We start from the raw sequence: 20783 nt of genomic DNA on the forward strand, positions 1-20783 counted from the left end.
TTATCTAGGTTGCTCGTGGAGTCTGATGTCTGAAATCGGAGTCAAGGACGATCACTACTCGAGTCTGGGCATCTTGGGCGCAATGTACATTGGCATCGACTTTGCTTGCTATCCTCTAGTCTGGCCATGTCCTGTTGGGTCCACTCCCCGACTTCTTCCAGACACTTTGGGTGGTTTGTACATCGACGTGTGCCACCCCTGTAGCTAGGGTGTGCCTCCATTTTTCCGCTTTAGTTGTGATGCGGTCTCGAGGCCCTACCCCAGTCCGGTGCCTTAGAGCATCTCCAGTCGCGTCCCCCAAATGAGGTTTGGGGGACCGCGGACAAGAAATGGGGAAAAAAGATGTCCAGTCGCGTCCCCCAAAGCTAATTAGCGCCTCAATTTGTGTCCGGCGTCCCCGTGAGAGACTCTATGCACGAGTCTCTCACGGGGACGCCGACTACAAAATAGCGTCCGGACGCATGCATGCAGCCCCTAGTCCCCACATGCTAGTCTCTTTCCCACACTTTCTCTCACCTACTTTTCCCACATGGGGTGGTCCCTTCTATTAAAATGCATGCATCCGGACGCCGTTTGAGGGACGCGGCTGGGAAGGACCTCTTTTTTTACAGATTTTTGGTCTCTTTTTGTCCGGCGCGGTCCCAAACGTGCCCCAAATCATTTGTGCCGGACGCTTTTTGAGGGACGCAACTGGAGATGCTCTTATTGGCCGGTGGTTGGGCAAGACGTGTGTGCTTGTTGTGTGTTTTTGGGTGTGCGTTGATTGCCGATTGGCTTCATGTGTAAGGGTTTTGGGTGTTGTTTTCCTTATAAACTGGATCAAAGTTTCTTCATTTAAACTTAGTACATAGACGTGCAGCTCTTCCACAAGTTCTCAAAACATAAAAAGACAGTTCGTAGGAGGATGGGCGAGAAATTTAGGACAATTTCGGACGGGGCAATGCCCTGCCCAGGAGCGTACGGCACCTGGTCCAGCCGGTAAGTGTAAGTCAGCCGTGTGAAAGCTCAAGGTACCCGATACAGTGAGCCTGAGAGCTAGCGCGCGGGAGAGCCAGAGCCACGGAAGTACTATTTGGTAGGTAGCAGGCATGGTGAGGAGAGCAAGAAGAGAAGAGACGAGAGATCCATCGAGATGGCGCCGATAAAGCTCGTGTCTTGACGTCAGCTCATTAGCTCAAGGTCAGTACTCGATATAGTTAGACTGAGAGCTAGCGGGAGAGCCAGAACCACGGAAGTATTTGGAAGGTAGCTAAGGTGAGCAGAGCAAGAAGAGAGGAGACGAGAGATCAAGCGAGATGGCGCCGATTAAGCTGTACGGGATGGCGCTCTCGGCGAACGTGGTGCGCGTAGCGGCGGTGCTGAACGAGAAGGGCCTCGACTTCGAGATCGTCGATGTCGACCTCCGCACCGGCGCCCACAAGCACCCTGAATTCCTCGCGCTCAACGTACGCCTCTCACCCTGAGTTCCTCGCGAAGATTGGACAGCTTCGTGGCTGCTAATTTTACATCCTGTTGCAGCCTTTCGGCCAGATCCCCGCGCTGCAGGACGGGGACGAAGTTCTATACGGTAATTAACTGCACATCCGTCAGTGCTCTGTAGTTTAGGCAGATCAGATCTGGTAGATTTCGTTCCACATGTCTTTGCGGAAGAATATACCTTTGCACTCTCTATGTTCTCACTTCTCAGGAGTATATAATTTCATCCTCTGATCTGATCCATGATCTATCCAGACTTTCAGAATAAAATTTGCAGTACTTGATTTGGCCTTATAGATTAGTGCAAGAATATACTCTATCGTTGACGAACCCGGCGATTCTTGGAATCTAAGACCAGCCACGAGGTGAGCTAATCAATCACCCAGATTAACCAAACGCGCTTGTTGCAGAGTCCCGCGCCATCAACCGGCACATCGCGACCAAGTACAAGACGCAAGGCCCGGACCTTGTCCCGACGCCGTCGGCGAAGCTGGAGACGTGGCTCGAAGTCGAGTCGCACCACTTCTACCCGGCCGTGTCGCCGCTGGTGTTCGAGCTCCTCATCAAGCCCATGCTCGGCGGCGCGCCCGACGCCGCCGTGGTCGACAAGCACGCCGCGGACCTCGCCAAGGTGCTCGACGTCTACGAGGCACACCTCGCCAAGGGCAACAAGTACCTCGCCGGCGACGCCTACACGCTCGCCGACGCCAACCATCTGAGTTACATGTTCATGCTGAGCAAGACCTCCAAGGCGGAGCTCGTGGCGTCCAGGCCCCATGTGAAGGCATGGTGGGACGACATCTCCGCCCGCCCCGCGTGGCTCAAGACCGTCGCCTCCGTCCCCCTCCCGCCCGGCGCTTAAGTGCCGGTGCCGGCGCGCGGTGTCGTGCCGTCCGTTGCTTCGGTGTGATCAATGTGGGGTTTGCTTGTCTAGCCGCGAGAGTTGAATAAATCGAGATGTTTAGTTTATCAGTACTCTGCACGAAATAAACAATCGGTTATTGTCAGTGAATTCTGTTCTTGCAACAGAAAATGTAGGTGAATCTCTGGTGTTACTGCTTTCAGAAGGAACTTTCGGATTCCTACGGTTGATGTTTTTTCTTTCGGTTTTGCTAAGTCTCAGGTGACTGAGATTTTTCTATGTCTCAGTGAACGAAAATAAAAATAATAGGCCACGTGCCCTTGGGTAGTCGAACTCAGGACCTCTGGAATCCAGCATGAGAATCTGGATAAGAGGAGCGATGTCAATACCAGCATGAGAACAGTTCGTTACGATTCTCCTACTTCAGGTATATATAGCATATTGCACTTGTTTTGTTTCATTTTGTACAAATAGCAAAGTAGACAACATTTGTGCTTATAATATTTTCTTATGCCTTTTTTATGATTATTTATATTATTTTTGCATTTTTATTTGATATTCATAAAAAATGCTTTATATGTATTATATATTTTTATTATTTATGTTGGTTGTATTTTTCTGTTTTTTATAATATATATAGATTTCATCGGGTTTTTAATATGAGTTACATTTTTTTCTCAAGAAGTGTGCAACTAGTAAAGTTTTCCATACGAGTTTTAATTTTTTTTTACGAAATGTGCAACTAGCAACCAATTATTGATTATTGATTATTGATACGCGTTACACTTTTCTAAAGAAATATGTAATTAGTATTTTTTAATATGAGTTGTACTTTTCTCAAGAAATGTGCAACTAGAAACCTATTTTTAATATGAGTTGCACTTTTTCTCAAGAAATATGCAACTAGCAGTCTATATTCAATGTGAGTTGCACTTTTCGAAGAAATATATAACTCCGTCTGGTTTCAATATGAGTTTCATTTTTTCTACAAAAATGTGCAACTAGCTACCGCTTATTGATACGAGTTGCACTTTTCTAAAGAAATGTGCAATTAGAAGCTTTTTTATACGAGTTGCACTTTTCTCAAAAAATGTGCAATTACAAACCTATTTTTAATATGAGTTGCACTTCTTCTCAAAAAATATGCAACTTGCATTCTATATTCAATGTGAGTTGCACATTTCATCTAGTATTAATATGAGTTGCATTTTTCTCAGAAAATATGCAACTAGCTACCGGTTATTGATGTGAGTTACACTTTTCTAAAGAAATGTGTAACTAGAAGTTTTTTTTAATACGAGATATACATTCTTCAAGAAATGTGCAACTAGGAACCGATTTTTAATATGAGTTGCACTTTTCTCAAGAAATGTGTAATTAGCATATCTTTTGGTTCCATATTTTTGTCTTTTTTCACTTGTTTTTCGATTTTAAATGACTGACATATTCAATTAAATTTGTGAAAAGTTCTAAGAAACATTTACTTTTATTATTTTTGATGAAGTTCCTTTAGTGCTAGGAAAAGTGAAATCTAAACTGTTGTTAATTACCTTTGTATACAATTAAAACGATATTGTTTAATTGGCAGCTGGCTAGCTAGCACAACATGCGTGCACAACTGCACATGCTGGGGTGCATGCTCCGTCTGTGCATGTATGTCCCTCATGGTGCTACGACGTGGACTGAGACACACTAAAATCTAAGTTTACCTAGGCACTCCCTTTTTCTTTCTTTGCGAAACCGAGACACATCAAATATGCAAATAATCTCTATGAGAATCTACAAAACGGATCTGATGGATCTTAAGATTGACAAAGTCACCACATGTGACTTGCTATCGATGGTAACATCGTCTCCCGCTAAAAAATATTTCATCTTTTATGAGACATCAACGTGCCACGCTGCGCCTTGAGCGGCATGCGCGCGTTCGTGGGATCACTAGGATGGTCGGCGTTGTGGTTGATGGCCATTTGTGTGTCCTAAAAACTCGGCCGTGGCCCTGCAGAGAAAAAAGATTCCGGCTCCGCCCGCGCGCACACCTTCATCGTTGCGTCGCCTGTCCCCACCAGCGTTCATTCCGGCGACCATCTATTGCCTCCACCGCGAGCCTACACCCTCCACCGTTTCCTCCCCAACTCCGCTTCGCTCGCCAGTGGCTACCGTTGCCGGAATGGGACCATAGTCGTTTCGATCCTGCCGCCAATTCATGGTCGTTTTAGCCGCGACGTCATAGATCGACCGCCGCGGAGCTATCCATCGCCGGAACCGAAGCCTCAAGCCTATTTCCAGACGAGGAGATCCGATCGCAGAGACGACATGCGATCGTCAGGATTGATGTTTCGCGACCTCTACGTCATAGATTGGCCACCTCCATGGTCACGTGGTCCAACACAAACACCTCCGCCACCGGATTCACCATAGGCGCCGCTGACCAATCTGATGTGGCAAATTACATAGGGTTTGCCCATTTTGGATCCCCAAAATTGGACCAATTTGATTTTGATTATTTGAAACTATAGGATACGCCATGTGAGGCATGTAGTGCTTTGTAGTTGAAAATCCTTGTTGAAGCATTGTGAAGAGAGCAAGATAGACTATTTCAGGTCCACTTGACGATGGAGCCATGCAGAACATCATGAAATGGGTCGGCGGAAGATGGTGGCAGCGACTTTCTAGAGGTTGTACAATGAACGTTAAGGGTCTGTTGGGCCAGTTTGTGCACTCGGCTCGCTATTGAGTGGTTTCTTGAGGTATCTAGGTTTAAGATGATGTGGATAGGTCTGAGATTAGGATGTATGTCTCGCCATGGCCAGCCCCTTGATCAAGCTTGTAGGTAATGCGACAATTGAGGTGGTTTCAGGTTAATTTTTTATATTTCGTTTGCAAAAATTCTTGATAATCTAAATGAAACATGTCATGTGTATCATTTTGATGAAAGAGCCTCGAAAATACGAGTGTTCTGGATCTAGCCGGTGGGCTGTCACGTTATCGGACAACTTAAGCGAATTGATTAACCAAACAAGAGCTATCAGTTGACCCACCATCACGTTAGGTGAGTGTGCCGGTGTCTGTCACCTACCCCGCTGCGCCGTTCGGTCATCGATCTCGAGCCAGAGCTATACGCCGGTAGTAGGAGAAGGTCAGCGAAGGAAAGGAGGCCATGGCGGAGGCGACGCCGGAGACGAGCAGGAAGCTGTACGGGTACGCGCTGTCGTCCAACTCGGTGCGCATCGCGGCGCTGCTCAACGAGAAGGGCCTCAATTACGAGCTCGTCGCCGTCGACCTCGACAACAAGACGCCCGAGTTCCTCGCCATCAGCGTACGTACAGTCATATACACACACTTCTTCTGATCTGATCAAACTGATCTGATCGTTTAATTTCCTGCCTGCGCCGTGCAGCCCTTCGGCCAGATCCCCGCGTTCCAGGACGGCGACGACCCCCTCTTCGGTACGCACCAGAAAAATTCAGAGCTTCAGAATTCAGACTCGCCGGACTGCCGGGCTGGTAACAATTTGGGGTAACTGATCAACCGCACGAACTTGCAGAGTCGCGCGCCATCAGCCGGCACATCGCCACCAAGTACAAGCATCTCGGCCCGGACCTGCTCCCGACGCCGTCGGCGAAGCTGGAGACGTGGCTGGAGGTGGAGTCGCACCACTTCTACCCGGCCGTGGCCGACCTGGTGTACGAGATACGCGTGCGGCCCCGGCTGCCGGGCGGTGCGTCTCCTGACCCGGAAGTGGTGGACGGGCTCGCGCGCAAGGTGGCCGACGTGCTCGATGTCTACGAGGGCCACCTCGCCGCCGGGAACAGGTACCTCGCGGGGGATGTCTTCACCCTCGCTGACGTCAACCACATGGCGCAGCTGCTGGCCGTCAGCAAGACGCCCCGGGCGGCGGAGCTCGTCGCGGCCAGGCCGCACGTGCAGGCGTGGTGGGAGGACATCTCCGCACGCCCCGCCTGGAAGAAGACCGTCGCGGCGCTACCCATCTCGCCGCCGTGAGGGGCGCGCCGGTGGTTGTATGTGCAGTTGCTCGTTAGCTGCGGGAGTTGAATAACAGTGTGATGCCACCAACGAACTGTTCAATGGAAAATATGTGTCAAAAACCGTACATTATGAGCAATTGACATGTTTGATCTCATTGTCCACACACAGATCAGGATTATTATGTTTATGTGGAAGTGAAGATCTAAACGTTGACCAATGAGGAAATATTTACTTAGTTAACTACACATTGTTAGATAGACGAGACATTTGCATAGCGAATTTATACGTGCTAGATAGTATCCCGTTTAATTTGGTCCCTCTTAAGATTGAAATCCGGGTAAGCTGCAGGTCTAAGTGTTTGCCACTTATTAAGGACGGAGTACTAAAGTGTTTTTTTTTGTACCTTTTTATGTACCTGCACGCATTGGGTCACAACTTATATATCGCCTTCGAGGGCATCTAACAGTAGGCAACATGAGTGTAATTGGCTAATTAAGAGTGTATGTCAATAAAATAAAAGTTCAAGTGGAAAATCATGGATACAAATTATTAATCGTAACATGAGTTCTGCCCCTAAAAACTAGAAGCAAGGAAATTGTAAGAATGTGCAGGCTTTCAGCTAGATAGGAATTATGCTTGGAACATAGGGGATTACGTCAACGGTAAAAATAGGGAGTGGGAGTTCAAAAGGGAGTGTTGTAGACTGACACTTCTCGGCAAACTTGCCGTTCCCATATTCAATCGCGCCGGTGCTTGGGTTGTGGTACCTCAAGTACATCGCATGAACCACGCCCTTGACAGATTTAGTTCGGCAATCGTAGCGTATGAGAAGATTCGCCTCTTCATCTTGGAACAGGACATCATCATCATTAAAGACACCAATTGGATTGAGATGTCTCGGCCACAATGAGAGGACGGCCTTGTAACACAATTCCCAACGTGGGCTGTCTAGGTTGTCACACATCCACATCTCGACGTCATTACGTACACGAGCCACAAGGAGCTCCCCGTGAAGCTCAGCTAAACCCATGGTAGCATGTTCGGAGCTTGGGCACCAAGGAGGCAACGGGGTGAGCCCAAATGTCTCATCCGCCAAGTCGAAGCGGAGAAAACTCGGAGCAACATTCCCGAGAGCACGCTCATCGACGATCCAGAGGAGGGACCCCTTGAAGGAGGTTGCCTGTCGCCATTGCATGACAGGGTATGGTGGTTGCGCCGCCGTCTCACGCCAATGCCGGTCGACTCCGATGGTGAACACCTCCATCCTGCCGGTGTTGTGGTAGTTACCCGTCACCGCAGTCGTTCTCACGGGAGCAGAGCGGTAGAAGAAGCGGGCGACCTTATAGGTGTTGGAACGTGGGTCTCGCCCGAGACCGAACACCTGGTGGCTGTAGAACGAAAAATTGGGGCTACAAGGCAGCGCCCGGGCACGCCGTGTGGCCGGGTTGAGCAGAAGCACCGTGGCCCCGCCGTGCACTAGGACCAGCCCATCACAGTGTACGAGCTTGTGCTTCGTGTCGGCGGACGGCACCTCCGTGGCGTACACGAGGGGCGCGTCTTGGCTCGCCTCCCATCTGTAGAAGGCGACCTTGCGCCTGCGGCCACCGTCGTGGCGGTTAAACCCCGCGAACGGCGAGAGGAGCATGCATGGCCTCTGGAGGCGGAGGTGCGCGCGGTGGAAGGACGCGTCGCCGGAGATGGTGGATCCCCACGCCTTGCAGACGCAGGTGAACCGCAGCAGCGAGTCGACGGGAAGACGGACCAGGATCTCCCGGACGAGCTCGTGCGGGATGTACGGACTTTTCTCGGCTGCTGGTGGTGCGATTTCGCCATTGTCCATGGATGGATCTCTCGCAGCCTCGCAGGAGTCGGCGTGCCTGACGCTGACTCGTCGCCGCAGGAGTCGTCGCTATATATGGATAGCTTCTCCATATGTCGATCTGGGCACGATTTGGTCTTAAACCGGCCAAACCGTGAGGCCAACCCGTACGTAAAAAACTTTAATTGGGCTGAAACCCGTTGGACCCGGCCAAACCTGCACCGCACCGCGTATTACCAGGTCTCCCACATCGCACTCTACTCCCTAAATCCCCATCTCACAAGTCGCCCGGTCCGCCGCTAGGGCACGACGGAGGCGAGCCCAAGCCGTTCAGCTGAGGCTCAGGGTGCCGACGCCGGGACTGCGCCAGTCATGGAAGATCATATCGCCGAGGGCTTGCTGCGGGTTGGGGGAGCGAGCGACTCAAGCAGAAGGATCCACCTTCTTGAAATAGATTTTCGCCCCACTATATTAATATAACAACCACACGATACAAGAAGCATGCTGGAGCCGCATTACAACCAAGCTCAAACGAAACTACAAAGAAAGGAAAGAGAAAAAGAATGCCGACACTGTTAGATCGACAAAACGAGAACGACCCGCATACCTAGAAGGCAACCTTCACACCTAGAACTCTGAATCGCCGCATACCAAACAACACCTTCAGCAAGGGGAACGACGACGCCACCGCTGTTTTCCGCTGATACGCGGAAGGGATTGGGGAGGGGTACACCCGACACCCTTTAGGAAGGTAAGGTGGTACCCTCAGGCGTCACCGTGTCGGTGTCAGACAAGCCGACATGGATTTCTCCCAACCCACCACCACCATCCCGGATGATCCGAAGTGCTCCACCCAGCTTTCCGCCCAATAGCACACGCCGCCACGGTCTTGACGTCACCTTGCCGTCTCCCTGTGGTCATCGACGCAAGGCCTATAAGAGGAGGAGGGAGTCAACATGGCCAGGGGTCGCAGCACCATAGCCGGGGGGGAGGGAACTGCCTCCAACCGCCATCTCGGTTGCCGACGGGACATGGCAGCAAGGATAAACCAGGCCCCTACTGGCCCGGCTGGGCCCACACTGGCCCGCTAAGTCCCCGCCGCCGTGCTGCAGCAAGCCGGCCGTAGCGCTGCCACCGCCCTGCCACCGCCAACTCACCAACTCTGCGCCCAGGGAGCACCACCGTCGAGCAAGGAAGCTCCGACCCGCCCTAGCCTAGACCGGGCCCAAAGGGGCACAGATCTGGGCCGAGGTAGAGCCGCCGGCCCTCCCAACCACGCCGACCCGCCGCTAACAGCGGCGCCGCTGCATCTCCGCACCACACAGCGCGCGAGAACCACACCGCCGCACCGAACCGCCGCCGGCCGAAAGCCACCGTCGCCAGCCCAAGGCCCCCGTGCCCCCGACTACGCCACGGGTAGAATCAGCCCCGCCACCGCCCGGGCAACGCCCGGCGGCGCATGCCGTCGACGGCGGCAGGGGAGAGCACTCGACGGGGGCTAGAGAGAGGCCGGCACGGCCGCCGCGGGGGGCGGCGCGGGTCACGAGAGCAGGGTAGGGTTTTTTTCGCGCGGGCGTTCTTTTCGTGCATCCCCAAATACCTCAGAGCCTGGCCTTACACCACCCCAGCAGAAGGAGCCACCAGCGGAGCGGAGCCGAGCGGCCTCGGCGAGGGCGACGGCGAGGGCACATCGGACCAAGCCAAATTCCCAGCGGCCCGCAAGGAAAAAGTTTCGGTGTGCCACAGCCCACAGGTCCATCTCCCGGTCTCCCCTATTCCTTGATTTAGTCTTGACAAGTAATTCCTTAATCGTGATCTTGTTTCTTAGTTGCGCTTTTGAGAGGAAATTATCGGAATATTGCTGAAACAAAATCTGTTATTTGCGTACATTATCAGGCGACTTCTTGTACTGCTTCTAAACAATCGGAGAAATGTTTTTGAGGAACATAAAGCCTGGATGTCATATACTCTGTATCTAGTTTCCACTACTCTGTTTTCTCCAGCAATTTAAGCTTGATGTTCCAGTTCCCATCTGCAGTGAGTTAGTCCATCACTTCAGTTGTACTCGGTAGTTAAGTAAGACACAATCCAAAATTCCAAATACAGGAAAAGTTCAATACAGTAGTGTATTCTTCTTGTATGGCGTGTTGGCTTTGGCCGGTGGGAGCTCTCAGGTGGCCTTCTGTTTGGAGAAGAGGTGGTTCTTCGTCGGCCCTGCTGCAGCCGGACAGGTTTGGTGGCGGTGTCGGGTGAGATTCTCCGTCGTGCAGCCTTTCGGCCAGATGCCCGCGCTCCAGGACGGCGGCCACGTCCTCTTCGGTACGCACCAGAAAAATCCAGAGCTTCAGAATTCAGACTCGCCGGATTGACTGGTAACAATTTCCGCCGCACCAACTGCAGAGTCGCGCGCCATCAGCCGGCACATCTGGGCCCTGACCTGCTCCCCACGCCGTCGGCGAAGCTGGAGACGTGGCTGGAGGTGGAGTCGCACCACTTCTACCCGGCTGTGGCCGACCTGGTGTACGAGGCCCCGGCTGCCGGGCGGCGCGTCGCCTGACCCGGCCGTGGGCCGTGGTGGACGGGCTCGCGCGCAAGGTGGCCGACGTGCTCGACGTCTACGAGGCCCACCTCGCCGCCGGGAACAGGTACCTCGCGGGGGACGTGTTCACCCTCGCCGACGTCAACCACATGGCGCAGCTGCTGGCCGTCAGCAAGACGCCCCGGGCGGCGGAGCTCGTCGCGGCCAGGCCGCACGTGCAGGCGTGGTGGGAGGACATCTCCGCACGCCCCGCCTGGAAGAAGACCGTCGCCGCGCTCTCCCTCTCGCCACCGTGAGGGGCGCGCCGGCGCCAGTGCCGGTGGTTGTTGTGTGGGTTTGCTTGTTAATTATCTGCGGCCTGCGGGAGTGGAATAACAGTGTGATGCCATCAACGAGCTCTTCAGTGGAAATTATGTGTCAAAAACCGTACATTATGTAGCAATCGTCATGTTTCATCTCATGACTCGGGCTGTTAGAAATCGCTGTGCAATTGCTTAAGTTTCACTAGTACCACCCCGTTCAAAAGAAGTGTCGTGATTTTGTGTAGAAATATACCAGAAAGTGTCTTTGACACATGGGCACCAGTGCTCCCTCCGATTTTAGATTTTTAAATTTTTTAAAACGTCACACTTCTATGTTTTTTAAAATTATGGTGTTAAATATATAGATAGATATGTACGTTATGGGTACATGTAAAAAAGCCCCGTTAAAAAATATAATATATTTTGGGAAATATCAAAAATACAAATTTGTGACATTAAATGGTAGTACAATAGTATTAAAATAGTATATCTTTTTGTTATAAATTTGTTTATTTTGTATTTCTCAAAATTTAAAGTATTTTTACCGGGACTTTTTTGCGTAGACTCCTCCTGTACATATCTATCTACATATTTAACGTCATATTTTTTAGAGAAATAGAAGTGTGAGGTTTCGAAATTTTTAGAAATCTAAAAGTGGAGGGAGCACTGGTGCCCATGTGCACCAAATCCCTATCCAAAATATACGTGTTTTAATATGTAAATATATTCGTACCTAGATAAAACTATGACTTATTTTTAAACAGGAGAATATAAGGCAGAGCTAGTGATCAGGCGACTGAGATTTACTAAATCTCAGTCACCCGACAACTGACTACCTATAAAGCACTAGAAGGAGGCCACGGAAACGGTCACAATCTTTTTTAGTAAGTGAGGTCCATGATTCTCTTGACCTTTGCAGAGAATAAGAGAGAAAAAAAACTACAAAACTCGGTACTCACATCTTTCACTGGAACCAGTTGCAACCCATGTCAATGAAATTTTTTATTTGCAACACAGGTGCAACTAGAAATATACAACCCACGGAAAAAACTAGAAAATCCCAGTTACACCTAATTTGAGAAAAAACTTAGGTACGTCTATGTGCAACAATAAGTCTCATTTACAACTCACGTGTAACTAGAAAATTTTTAGTTACAACCCACATGTAGCAACAAAAGTCGCAATTGCAACCTACATGCAACGGAAAAAATCTTAGTTACGGCTCACATGCAGCTGAGATAATCTTAGTTGCGACCTATATGCAACTGGAAAAATCTTAGTTACGACTCACATGTAACTGAAAAAATCTTAGTTACGGCTCACATGCAACCGAGATACTCTTAGTTGCGGCCCATATGCAACTGGAAAAATCTTAGTTACAACCCACGTGCAACAATAAAAAATCCGAATTGTAACCTACATGGACCTAAAAAATATCAGGTGCGACTCACATGCAACTGGGAAAATTTTAGTTATGGCTCATGTGCAACTACGAAAAACTCAGTTGCGAGCTGGAAAAATCTCAGTTACGACTCACATGCAACTGGGAAAATTTCAGTTGTGACCCAAATGCAACTAGGGCAAAACCTCAGTTGCGACCCATATGCAGCTGAAAAAAGCCCAGTTACGACCCACATGAAATTGAAAAAAAAAAAATTAGTTGCGACCACATGCAGCTCAAAAAATTTCAGTTGGGACCCATATGCAACTAGAAAAAAACTCAGTTGCGACCCATATGCAGCTGAAAAAATCTTAGTTGCGACCCACATGAAACAGAAAAAATCTCAGTTCCAACCCATACGACCCATATGCAACTCGCAATCTCAGCTGCGACCCACATGTAAATTTTAAAAAAAACTCAATTGCAACACATGCAATTGGCAAAATCTCAGTTGCGACCCACGTGTAACTGGAAAAATCTTGGTTTATAACTCTCTAAACTAGCGTGAATCATAACATAATCCAATGGTCCAGATTTTCTCAGTTGCAACATATGTGTCGTTATTTTCCTTTTTGCACAGAACAACGCCGAAGCATGGAAAAATGCAACAGATCAAAAAGAAAAAGTTAAACGCCACATGCTACAAAGGCTCGAAAAGGAAGCAAAGCAGCCCATCAAAGCGAACAGCCCACAACAAAGCAATAGCCAGGGGCCGGTCCGTGTAGAAAAATGATTTCCAACAGCAAAATAGCCAGACTGCACGAATTTTAATGCACAATTTACTAGGTAGTGGATAGAGTATTGGAGATTGAAAAAATTATACTAAAATTTGGAAAAAAGTGCGGATTAAACTCCCTCATACTCTAGCACCAAACATATATTGAAGATAAGTGGAGATTTATAGTTTGCCACCAAACATATATTGAAGATAAGTGGAGATTTAAAGTTTACAGCGGATTATTCCAGCTAATCCTAACAAAAACTCTAGTACCAAAGTTTTGTCTATGCATAAAACTATGCTAGTAAAACACCACCACCAGACACCAGTACGTATCTACACCTTGCAAAGGCACCTATCGCAATTCTGCTTCAACGTCCTACAAAAATAGGAGCACAATTGTAGCTTAAGAGCATCTCGAGCCGCGTCTTTTAAAGCGTTCCCCAAGTGGATTTAGGGCGCGCCGGACAAAATAATGTTCGCAGCCACGCCCCAAAGCCTCTTTTTATCCAACGCGGTCCAATATGTTGTTCGGCGCCCCGAGCCCGTCCCCACTATACAGGGGACAGCTTCGGGCACGTCAGGCACAACGAAAAGCGAGACAAGAAGTGGTGGGACCGACGCGTCAGCGGCACATTGAAGTTTAACCTAACCGTAACCTACCTCGCAACGAAAGTTATTGGCGCGCAGCGACGGTGCAGTTTCCGCAGAGGCACATCGAAACGTCTTATTGCGCCTAGCTCTACGTGCCGGCGTTAATGAGCGCCACCGCTCCCCTGCCTCTCTCCGGCCTATAAAAAGGGTCGCTCTCTCATCGTCTGTCACACACAAACCCTAGCGCCTCTCTCCCCAACCCTAGCCGCCACCATCTCAAGAGTCGACGCCATGGCTGGTAAAGGCGGAGGCCGAGGTCGCGGCCGTGGTCGTGGTTGTGGTCTTGGCCGCGGCAGCGCTGCACGCTCGCCGTCGCCTGCGATGTTGTCGTCTTCATCGTTGGACCTGCAGGAGGAGGAGCGGGAAGTGTTGTTCGAGTTCGTCGTTGTCCTCAAGGGTGACCCACTCGGCATCCTGAGGCTGCCGGACAAGTTCGCCGACTTTGTCGTCGGCAACGAGCCGGTCTCGCTGCATCTGCGGGAGGCTGCGGCTGCTGCCGGTGGATTGTGGACGTGACCTTCGATGCGTGCGACAAGATGTACCTCCACACTGGCTGGGAGAAGTTTGCGCGCTACCACCACCTTGAAGCCGGCTTCGTGCTCACGTTCTCCTACCTTGGCGAGGCCGACATGAGTGTCAAGGTGTTCGAGGAGACGCGCTACCGCCGGCACTACCACGGCGACAACGTCGAGGAGGACGACAACGACTGAGTGTTGTTTCTTCGCAGCAAAAATAGGCACGCATGTTTTTGGATGTTCTTCCTCGAAAGGACCAATAGGGCTATCATCATCAGCTGGATTTTCCAATTCGGGTGACAGGCCTGGGAGTGTTCTTTCTTGGCAGCGAACACACGAAATCTGCGATGCCAACACTAGTTAGGTTTCCTCATTTTCCAATGTTTTAATTTGTGTCAACCATGGTTCAAACTATGTATTAGTTTGTGGAAACCATGTTCCAAACTATGTCTTAGTTTGTGTAAACCATGTTCCGAATTATGTATTAGTTTGTGGAATGTTTCTTCTCTCTATTGAAAAAAAATACAAAAAAATAGAGTATTTTAATGTTAAAAAAAGTTTGGAGGCGGCATTTGGGGGACGCGGCTGGATCCCCAAACGCGGCACGAACAAAACACGTCCCCCAAACGCTCGATCTGACGCCGTTTGAGGGATGCGGCAGGAGATGCTCTAAAATCAAAGCTGATGTAAAACCTATAAAACCTATGCACAAGAAGGATCTTTCGCTAGCTCGTTGTCCACATATATATCAGGATTATTATGTTTCTGCAGATATGAAGATTTAAACGTTGACCAATGAGAAAATATTCATTTCCTTAACTATACATTGTTAGATGACATCTCTGCACCAACGAATTTATATGTGCTAGGTAGCATCCCTTAAGAATCGAATCCTGGTAACCTGGGATGTGCACTCACAAGTCTTTGCCACTTATTAAGGATGGAGGAGTAAGTGTTTTTTGTTGTGCCTTTTACGTCCCTGGAAGCATTGGATCACAACTTATATATCGCCTCCGAGGGCATCTAAAAGTATGCAACATGAGTGTAATTAGCTAATTAAGGCGTGTATGTCAATAAAATAAAAGTTCAAGTGGAAAATCATGTATACAAATTATTAATTGTAACATGAGCTCGGTCCCTAAAAACTAGAAGCAAGGAAATTCTAAGAATATGCAGGGTTTCACCTAGATTGGAACTATGCTTGGAACATAGGGAATTACATCAATGGTAATAATAGGGAGTGTTGTAGACTGATGCCTTTTCGCAAACCTGCTATTCCCATATTCAATCGCGCCAGTGCTTGGGTTGTGATACCTCAAGTAGATCATATGAACCACGGCCTTGAGAGATTTAGTTTGGCGATCGTAGCGTATGAGAAGATTCACCTCTTCATCTTGGAACACGACATCATCATCACTAAACAGACCAACTGGATTGAGATGTTTCGGCCACAGCGAGAGAAAGATCTTGTGGTGTAGTTCCCAATTCGGGTTGTCCGCGTTGTCGCACACCCACATCTCGACGTCATTGCGTACATGAGCCGCAAGGAGCTCCCCACGGAGCTCGGCTAAACCCACGGTAGCATATTCGGAGCTTGGGCGCCAAGGAGGGAACTGCATGAGCCCGAATGTCTCGTCCGCCAAGTCAAAGCGGAGAAAACCCGGAGCAACATTCCCGAGAGCACGCTCGTCGATGATCCAAAGGAGCGACCCCTTGAAGGAGGTTGCCTCTCGCCATTGCATGACAGGGTATGGCGGTTGCGCTGCCGTCTCACGCCAATGCCGGTTGACTCCGATGGTGAACACCTCCATCCTAGCGGTGTTGTGGTAGTTCCCCATCACCGCAGGGTAGTGGCAGTCGCTCGTTGTTGCGGGCGCAGAGCGGTAGAAGAAGCGAGCGATCTTATACGTGTTGGAACGTGGGTCTCGTCCAAAACCGAACACCTGGTCGTTGTAGAACGGAAAGTTGGGGCTACAAGGCAGCGCCCGGGCGCGCCGCGTGGCCGGGTTGAGCAGAAGCACCGTGACCCCGGCGGGCACTAGAACCAGCCCATCACACTGTATGACCTTGTGCTTCTTGTCGGCGGACGGCACTTCCGTGGCGTACATGAGGGGCGCATCTAGGGTGCCCTGGCTCGTCTCCCACTCGTAGAAGGCGACCTTGCGCATGCGGCCACCGTCGTGGCGGTTAAACCCAGCGAACGGCGTGTTCGACGTGGTTTTGTACCAAAGATCAATTTAAATACAGTTTAATGGTATTAGTAAATAATAATAAAATGGATAAAAATATTATTATTTCTATATACATGCATGTATCGTGTCTTTGCTTTATTTATACAGGTGTACATGGACTCCTATGGCGGATCAGCTCGTCCGCCAGCCAGAGAAGTCAATTGATCAAATGAGGAGCCCATTGGTCACGTACATGCATGTACATCTCCTAACCGATGGGTTCTGCACGTACGAGTCTAGCTCACGTGGCTTGCGCTTTCGCCGCGAGGTTGATCGGCCCACGCGGCTGTCACGGGGAAGCTCTAGAAGTTTTAGAGATAGATAAGTTTGAACAACAACCTAACTTCCTGAAGAGATATGCCGTGCGGATGAGGAAAGAAAATTGAACGATCAGGGAAGTTATTTCGGAAATCACGGCTGCGATCCTTATCTCGATGCTGGGCCGGCCGCCTATAAATAGAAGCGATCCGCATCGACCAGAGCAGAGAGAAAAGAGGCAGAAGACGCACGGGAGAGAGACTCGGAGCTAGCTCTCGTACACGGCGAAAAGAAACTCATCCATCTCCATACATCCATCAAGCCAGGAGCAAAAGGACGTACAGCTAGCATGGTGGATGGTGTCTCGGACGCCGCTGCCATGGCGCTCGCCATCGTGCAGCCCAACGGCCGGCGCGTCTATCGCACCAACGAAGTTCGCCGTCACCTGTCCGTTCGCGGCGAGCTGGAGTTGATGAGGGCAACACCGTGGAGGGGAGTCACCGGCGTACAGGTGCAGCCCCGACTTCTCGATGTACAGGTACACGGCGTACCGCTCGGCTCATGGAAGCGGCCCGACGTACCGGTTCGGCCTCGCGCTCGACGCATAGGCGCAGTTCAGCGGCGGCATGTATACAGGAGCGGCTCGATGTATAGGTGCAGCCCGGAACACACGATGAGCAGCTCAGCTCTTGGAAGCAGCCCGGCGGACAGGTTCACCAAGGCATTTGACGTACAGAGCTCAGCAGCGCGAGCGCATAGGTGCAGGAGTTGACGCGGCTGCGCTGCTACATCGATGTCTCGTCGGGGCGTGCTTTCGTCGCCATATACCGCATATGGCTAGATGTGAGCACGTACACGATGAGAATAGCATCTGCAGCAATCGGCGACACAGACGGCTGGATCAGTTTGACGTACACGGATGACGCCATGTACAACCCTGCACAGACTGGCGGACAGGCGCAACTCCACGACGACATACGGGTGCGGCTCGGCCGATGGTGCGCAGCCCAGCAAGCGCCCAAAGTCAAGCCGGCGTACAGGTTCAGAGCGGCACTTGAGGTCCAAACCAGCGTACAGGCACAGCGGCGGCGTACAAACAGCTCCGCAATCAGGCTCCTCGACGCCGATGCTCAAAGCACGGTCCCAGCATCCGGCGTACAGAGCACCTCAGCCATGGGTGCAGGGCGGTGTACAGGCTCAACGGTGTACAGGTTCCTCGGACGTACAGGTGAAGGAGTTGGCGCGGTGGCCGGGTTGCTGATAGCATCTCGTGTTGCTGCCGACGCCATACTCTACTGCGATGCTCGTGACCTACAGGTTGCCGTGGTGCTGCTTCACGGATCATACCACTTCAAGACGTCGCTCGATGGCGACTCCGACACGGCTCCATCGTGACCTCGTGAGACGGCATCCAAGCTGCGCCGACTGCCGTATGCTCGGCGTCGGGCCCAGTCACGGCGCCGACCACACCGGCCATGCCGACATGAGCGTGTGTTGGTTTTACACCGACGCCTGTCTCCCGATAATTTACTCCCGCGAGGCGTACCCCTTGTGCACCCCGACGATGCCGCTAAGTCGTCAAGAAGTCCTAGCTAAACGGACTGCATCATGCTACTTCAACAACACCCATCATCGCCGCTCAAGACCGACGAGGCGCGACGGCGAGGGCGGGCGAGGCCGCAACACAGGCCACGCTTACAGCGGCGCGTGTACCGACGAGAACACGGGCTCTGCCGCTGCCCACCCACATACACCACCATCATATCATGCATGCAGGACGTGAAGCAAAGACGACGAAGACGACCACACGGCTTAATCGGAGGTGTCTCGCGGCGTAACCCGCGGGAGTAATTAACCGGGAGCCTCCCGAGGCCCCGGGAATCGAGAGACCGCAATCGCCCTAGTCAGGCTGGCCGCGCTAGCAGGCCACGGAGCGCAACACATGGGAATTGTATTTGTTATCTATATGATTAATGAAATACTGTTCCCGCATTTCTTTTATTTCTTTGTGTATCATTATACACTGGCACGCCCGCGTCTTTATTTCATTTACCGATCCCGGCGCGCATGAGAGAAACCACGCCCTTCCGCCCTACTCGCGGGAGTCGTGCCGTACGTTTTTCTCGTGTCAAACAAATTGGCACGCCCGGTGGGACCTGGTTCTCCTCCCATCTTCGCTTCGCTGTGGTCGTCGGAATCGTCTTCGCCCGTCCATCCATCTGCACATCATGCTGCATGACAAGGCAAAGGTATAGAGCTCCGCTGATCGAAGATATCTTATGCAGGAGGACTATACAAGTACACGGAGCCGATGACGATCCACTTCGGGACGCGGCCTCCGACTGTGTTCTTCGAGGTTGGTGCCAAGGTGTACATGCACCAAGCGCAGGACCCTGCACAATTCCAAGTTGTGCAGTCCAAGAAGGCGCAAAGGCGGGCGGCCGCCAAAGCAAAGAAGGAGCGCCGCGAGCTTATGCTTGAGGCCCGCGCCCTGTTGAAGGAGTCAACAAGGGCCGAAATGCGAGGAGATGTGGAGGCAGCCGAACGCCTCCGCATCATGGCCATCAATAGGAGAACAGGTGCGGCGTCACTGCGCGCGCCTACCCCGACACCACCTCCAGCGCTGCCTGCGCCAACAACTAGGCGCACTGAGGTCGAGCTCCTCGAGGGCTTGGAAGCGGCGTCCTACAACCTGCGGAGGCTTATGGCGAGCGCACGCTTGTCCGATAGCCCGCACCCGCTTCGAAACTACAGGAGGAAGTACCGTAAGGTACAAAACCTCCAACAACAGATAAGCTCCCGCATCGCTCAATGCGCGGTGCCGGAGGAAGATTGGTCCCTTGATGCGAAGGACCTTGCTGACAAGGTGTTCACCTACGCGAATACCTTGACCCCACCCTACAACTTGTTCCCCGATGAATGGGCGAACGAGCCGTTGAAGGTCAAGGAGATGGTGCGGCGAACCATCATGAAGGTCCAGGTCCTACGGTCTCCATCAACCTTGAAGACTATAGGCGGGGAACGTGGGCAACGTGCCTCCACACGTCGACGGTGGACGGGAAGTCACTTCCCAACGACAATAGGTTCTCCGTTCTTCGGAGCGAGGCACCTGCGCCACGCAACGAGGACCTGCGGCGAGAATTTCGCCAGCTGCAGGACCAAATGGACAACATCCAACGGCGGCTTCGTGATCAAGGGGCGCCACATACATCGCCGACGCGAGCTGGGGGCAGGACGACGCGCCAAGTCCCGAGTTATCGGCCTCAACATGAGCGTCGAACCTTGGCGCCTCGACGTCCGCCTTCACCAACTCGACCCATCTATGGGAGGCATCCTAACATGCCCCCACGGTGGAACCGATGGTCACGCCATCAAGAAGAGGAGCGGGACTCTCGTCCCATGCAAGTGTGGCGACCAAGGGATCCTGTACGGGCGCCATTTCCCCTTCGACCTTCTTCTCCTCATAGGCGGGGAGAACAACTTCAGGCGCGCTTACCAAGAGAAGCGGCCACTTCATCTACCCGTGTTGCACCACCAATTCTTCCCACCCCACAGGTACCTTCGAGGGCCGCCACGGAGAACCAACGCAAGCGTGAGAGACGCCGAAGGAACCGACGAGTTCTGTACAAAGAACTCGAGGACTTGGTGTTGCGGTACACCCAAGTTCGTGTGCGACCCGATGGCGGGGTCGTGCAAGAAAATGACGAGGATCGGCTTCCGCATCTCCCCCGAGTTGGAGCGTCATGAGCGGTACAATTACCTGCTCAACCGCCTAACACCGAAGCCACGCAAGACACCCCCAGGACCAGCGGAAGCAAAGAGTGCAGAGGTTCCACCCTCACTTCCTTCAGCAACTCCTCGACAAGACGATGAACAGGTGAAGGTTACCACGACACCTGCGTCTTCGGCGAAGAAGAAGGCGCCAACGTCAACAGCTACGCCCATGGAAGGCATCGAGGGATCTCATTCCCCGTCCTA

At 51.4% G+C, this 20783-nt stretch overlaps 2 protein-coding genes across 2 annotated transcripts; both read left to right on the plus strand.

The window, feature by feature from the left end:
• Positions 1-1028: 1028 nt before the first annotated feature.
• Positions 1029-2488, plus strand: LOC124661880 (glutathione S-transferase 3-like). The gene is made up of 3 exons (XM_047199771.1): positions 1029-1445; positions 1519-1567; positions 1887-2488. The coding sequence occupies exons 1-3, from the start codon at positions 1296-1298 to the stop codon at positions 2336-2338; spliced, it is 651 nt and encodes a 216-aa protein (XP_047055727.1). The 5' UTR covers positions 1029-1295; the 3' UTR covers positions 2339-2488.
• A 2934-nt stretch (positions 2489-5422) lies between these two features.
• LOC124661878 (glutathione S-transferase 3-like) lies at positions 5423-6563 on the plus strand. The gene is made up of 3 exons (XM_047199768.1): positions 5423-5657; positions 5739-5787; positions 5886-6563. Exons 1-3 carry the CDS (start codon positions 5499-5501, stop codon positions 6341-6343), a joined length of 666 nt encoding a protein of 221 aa, XP_047055724.1. The 5' UTR covers positions 5423-5498; the 3' UTR covers positions 6344-6563.
• The last annotated feature ends 14220 nt before the right edge of the window (positions 6564-20783 follow it).

This window comes from Lolium rigidum, chromosome 6, assembly GCF_022539505.1.
Source record: "Lolium rigidum isolate FL_2022 chromosome 6, APGP_CSIRO_Lrig_0.1, whole genome shotgun sequence".
NCBI lineage: Eukaryota > Viridiplantae > Streptophyta > Magnoliopsida > Poales > Poaceae > Lolium > Lolium rigidum.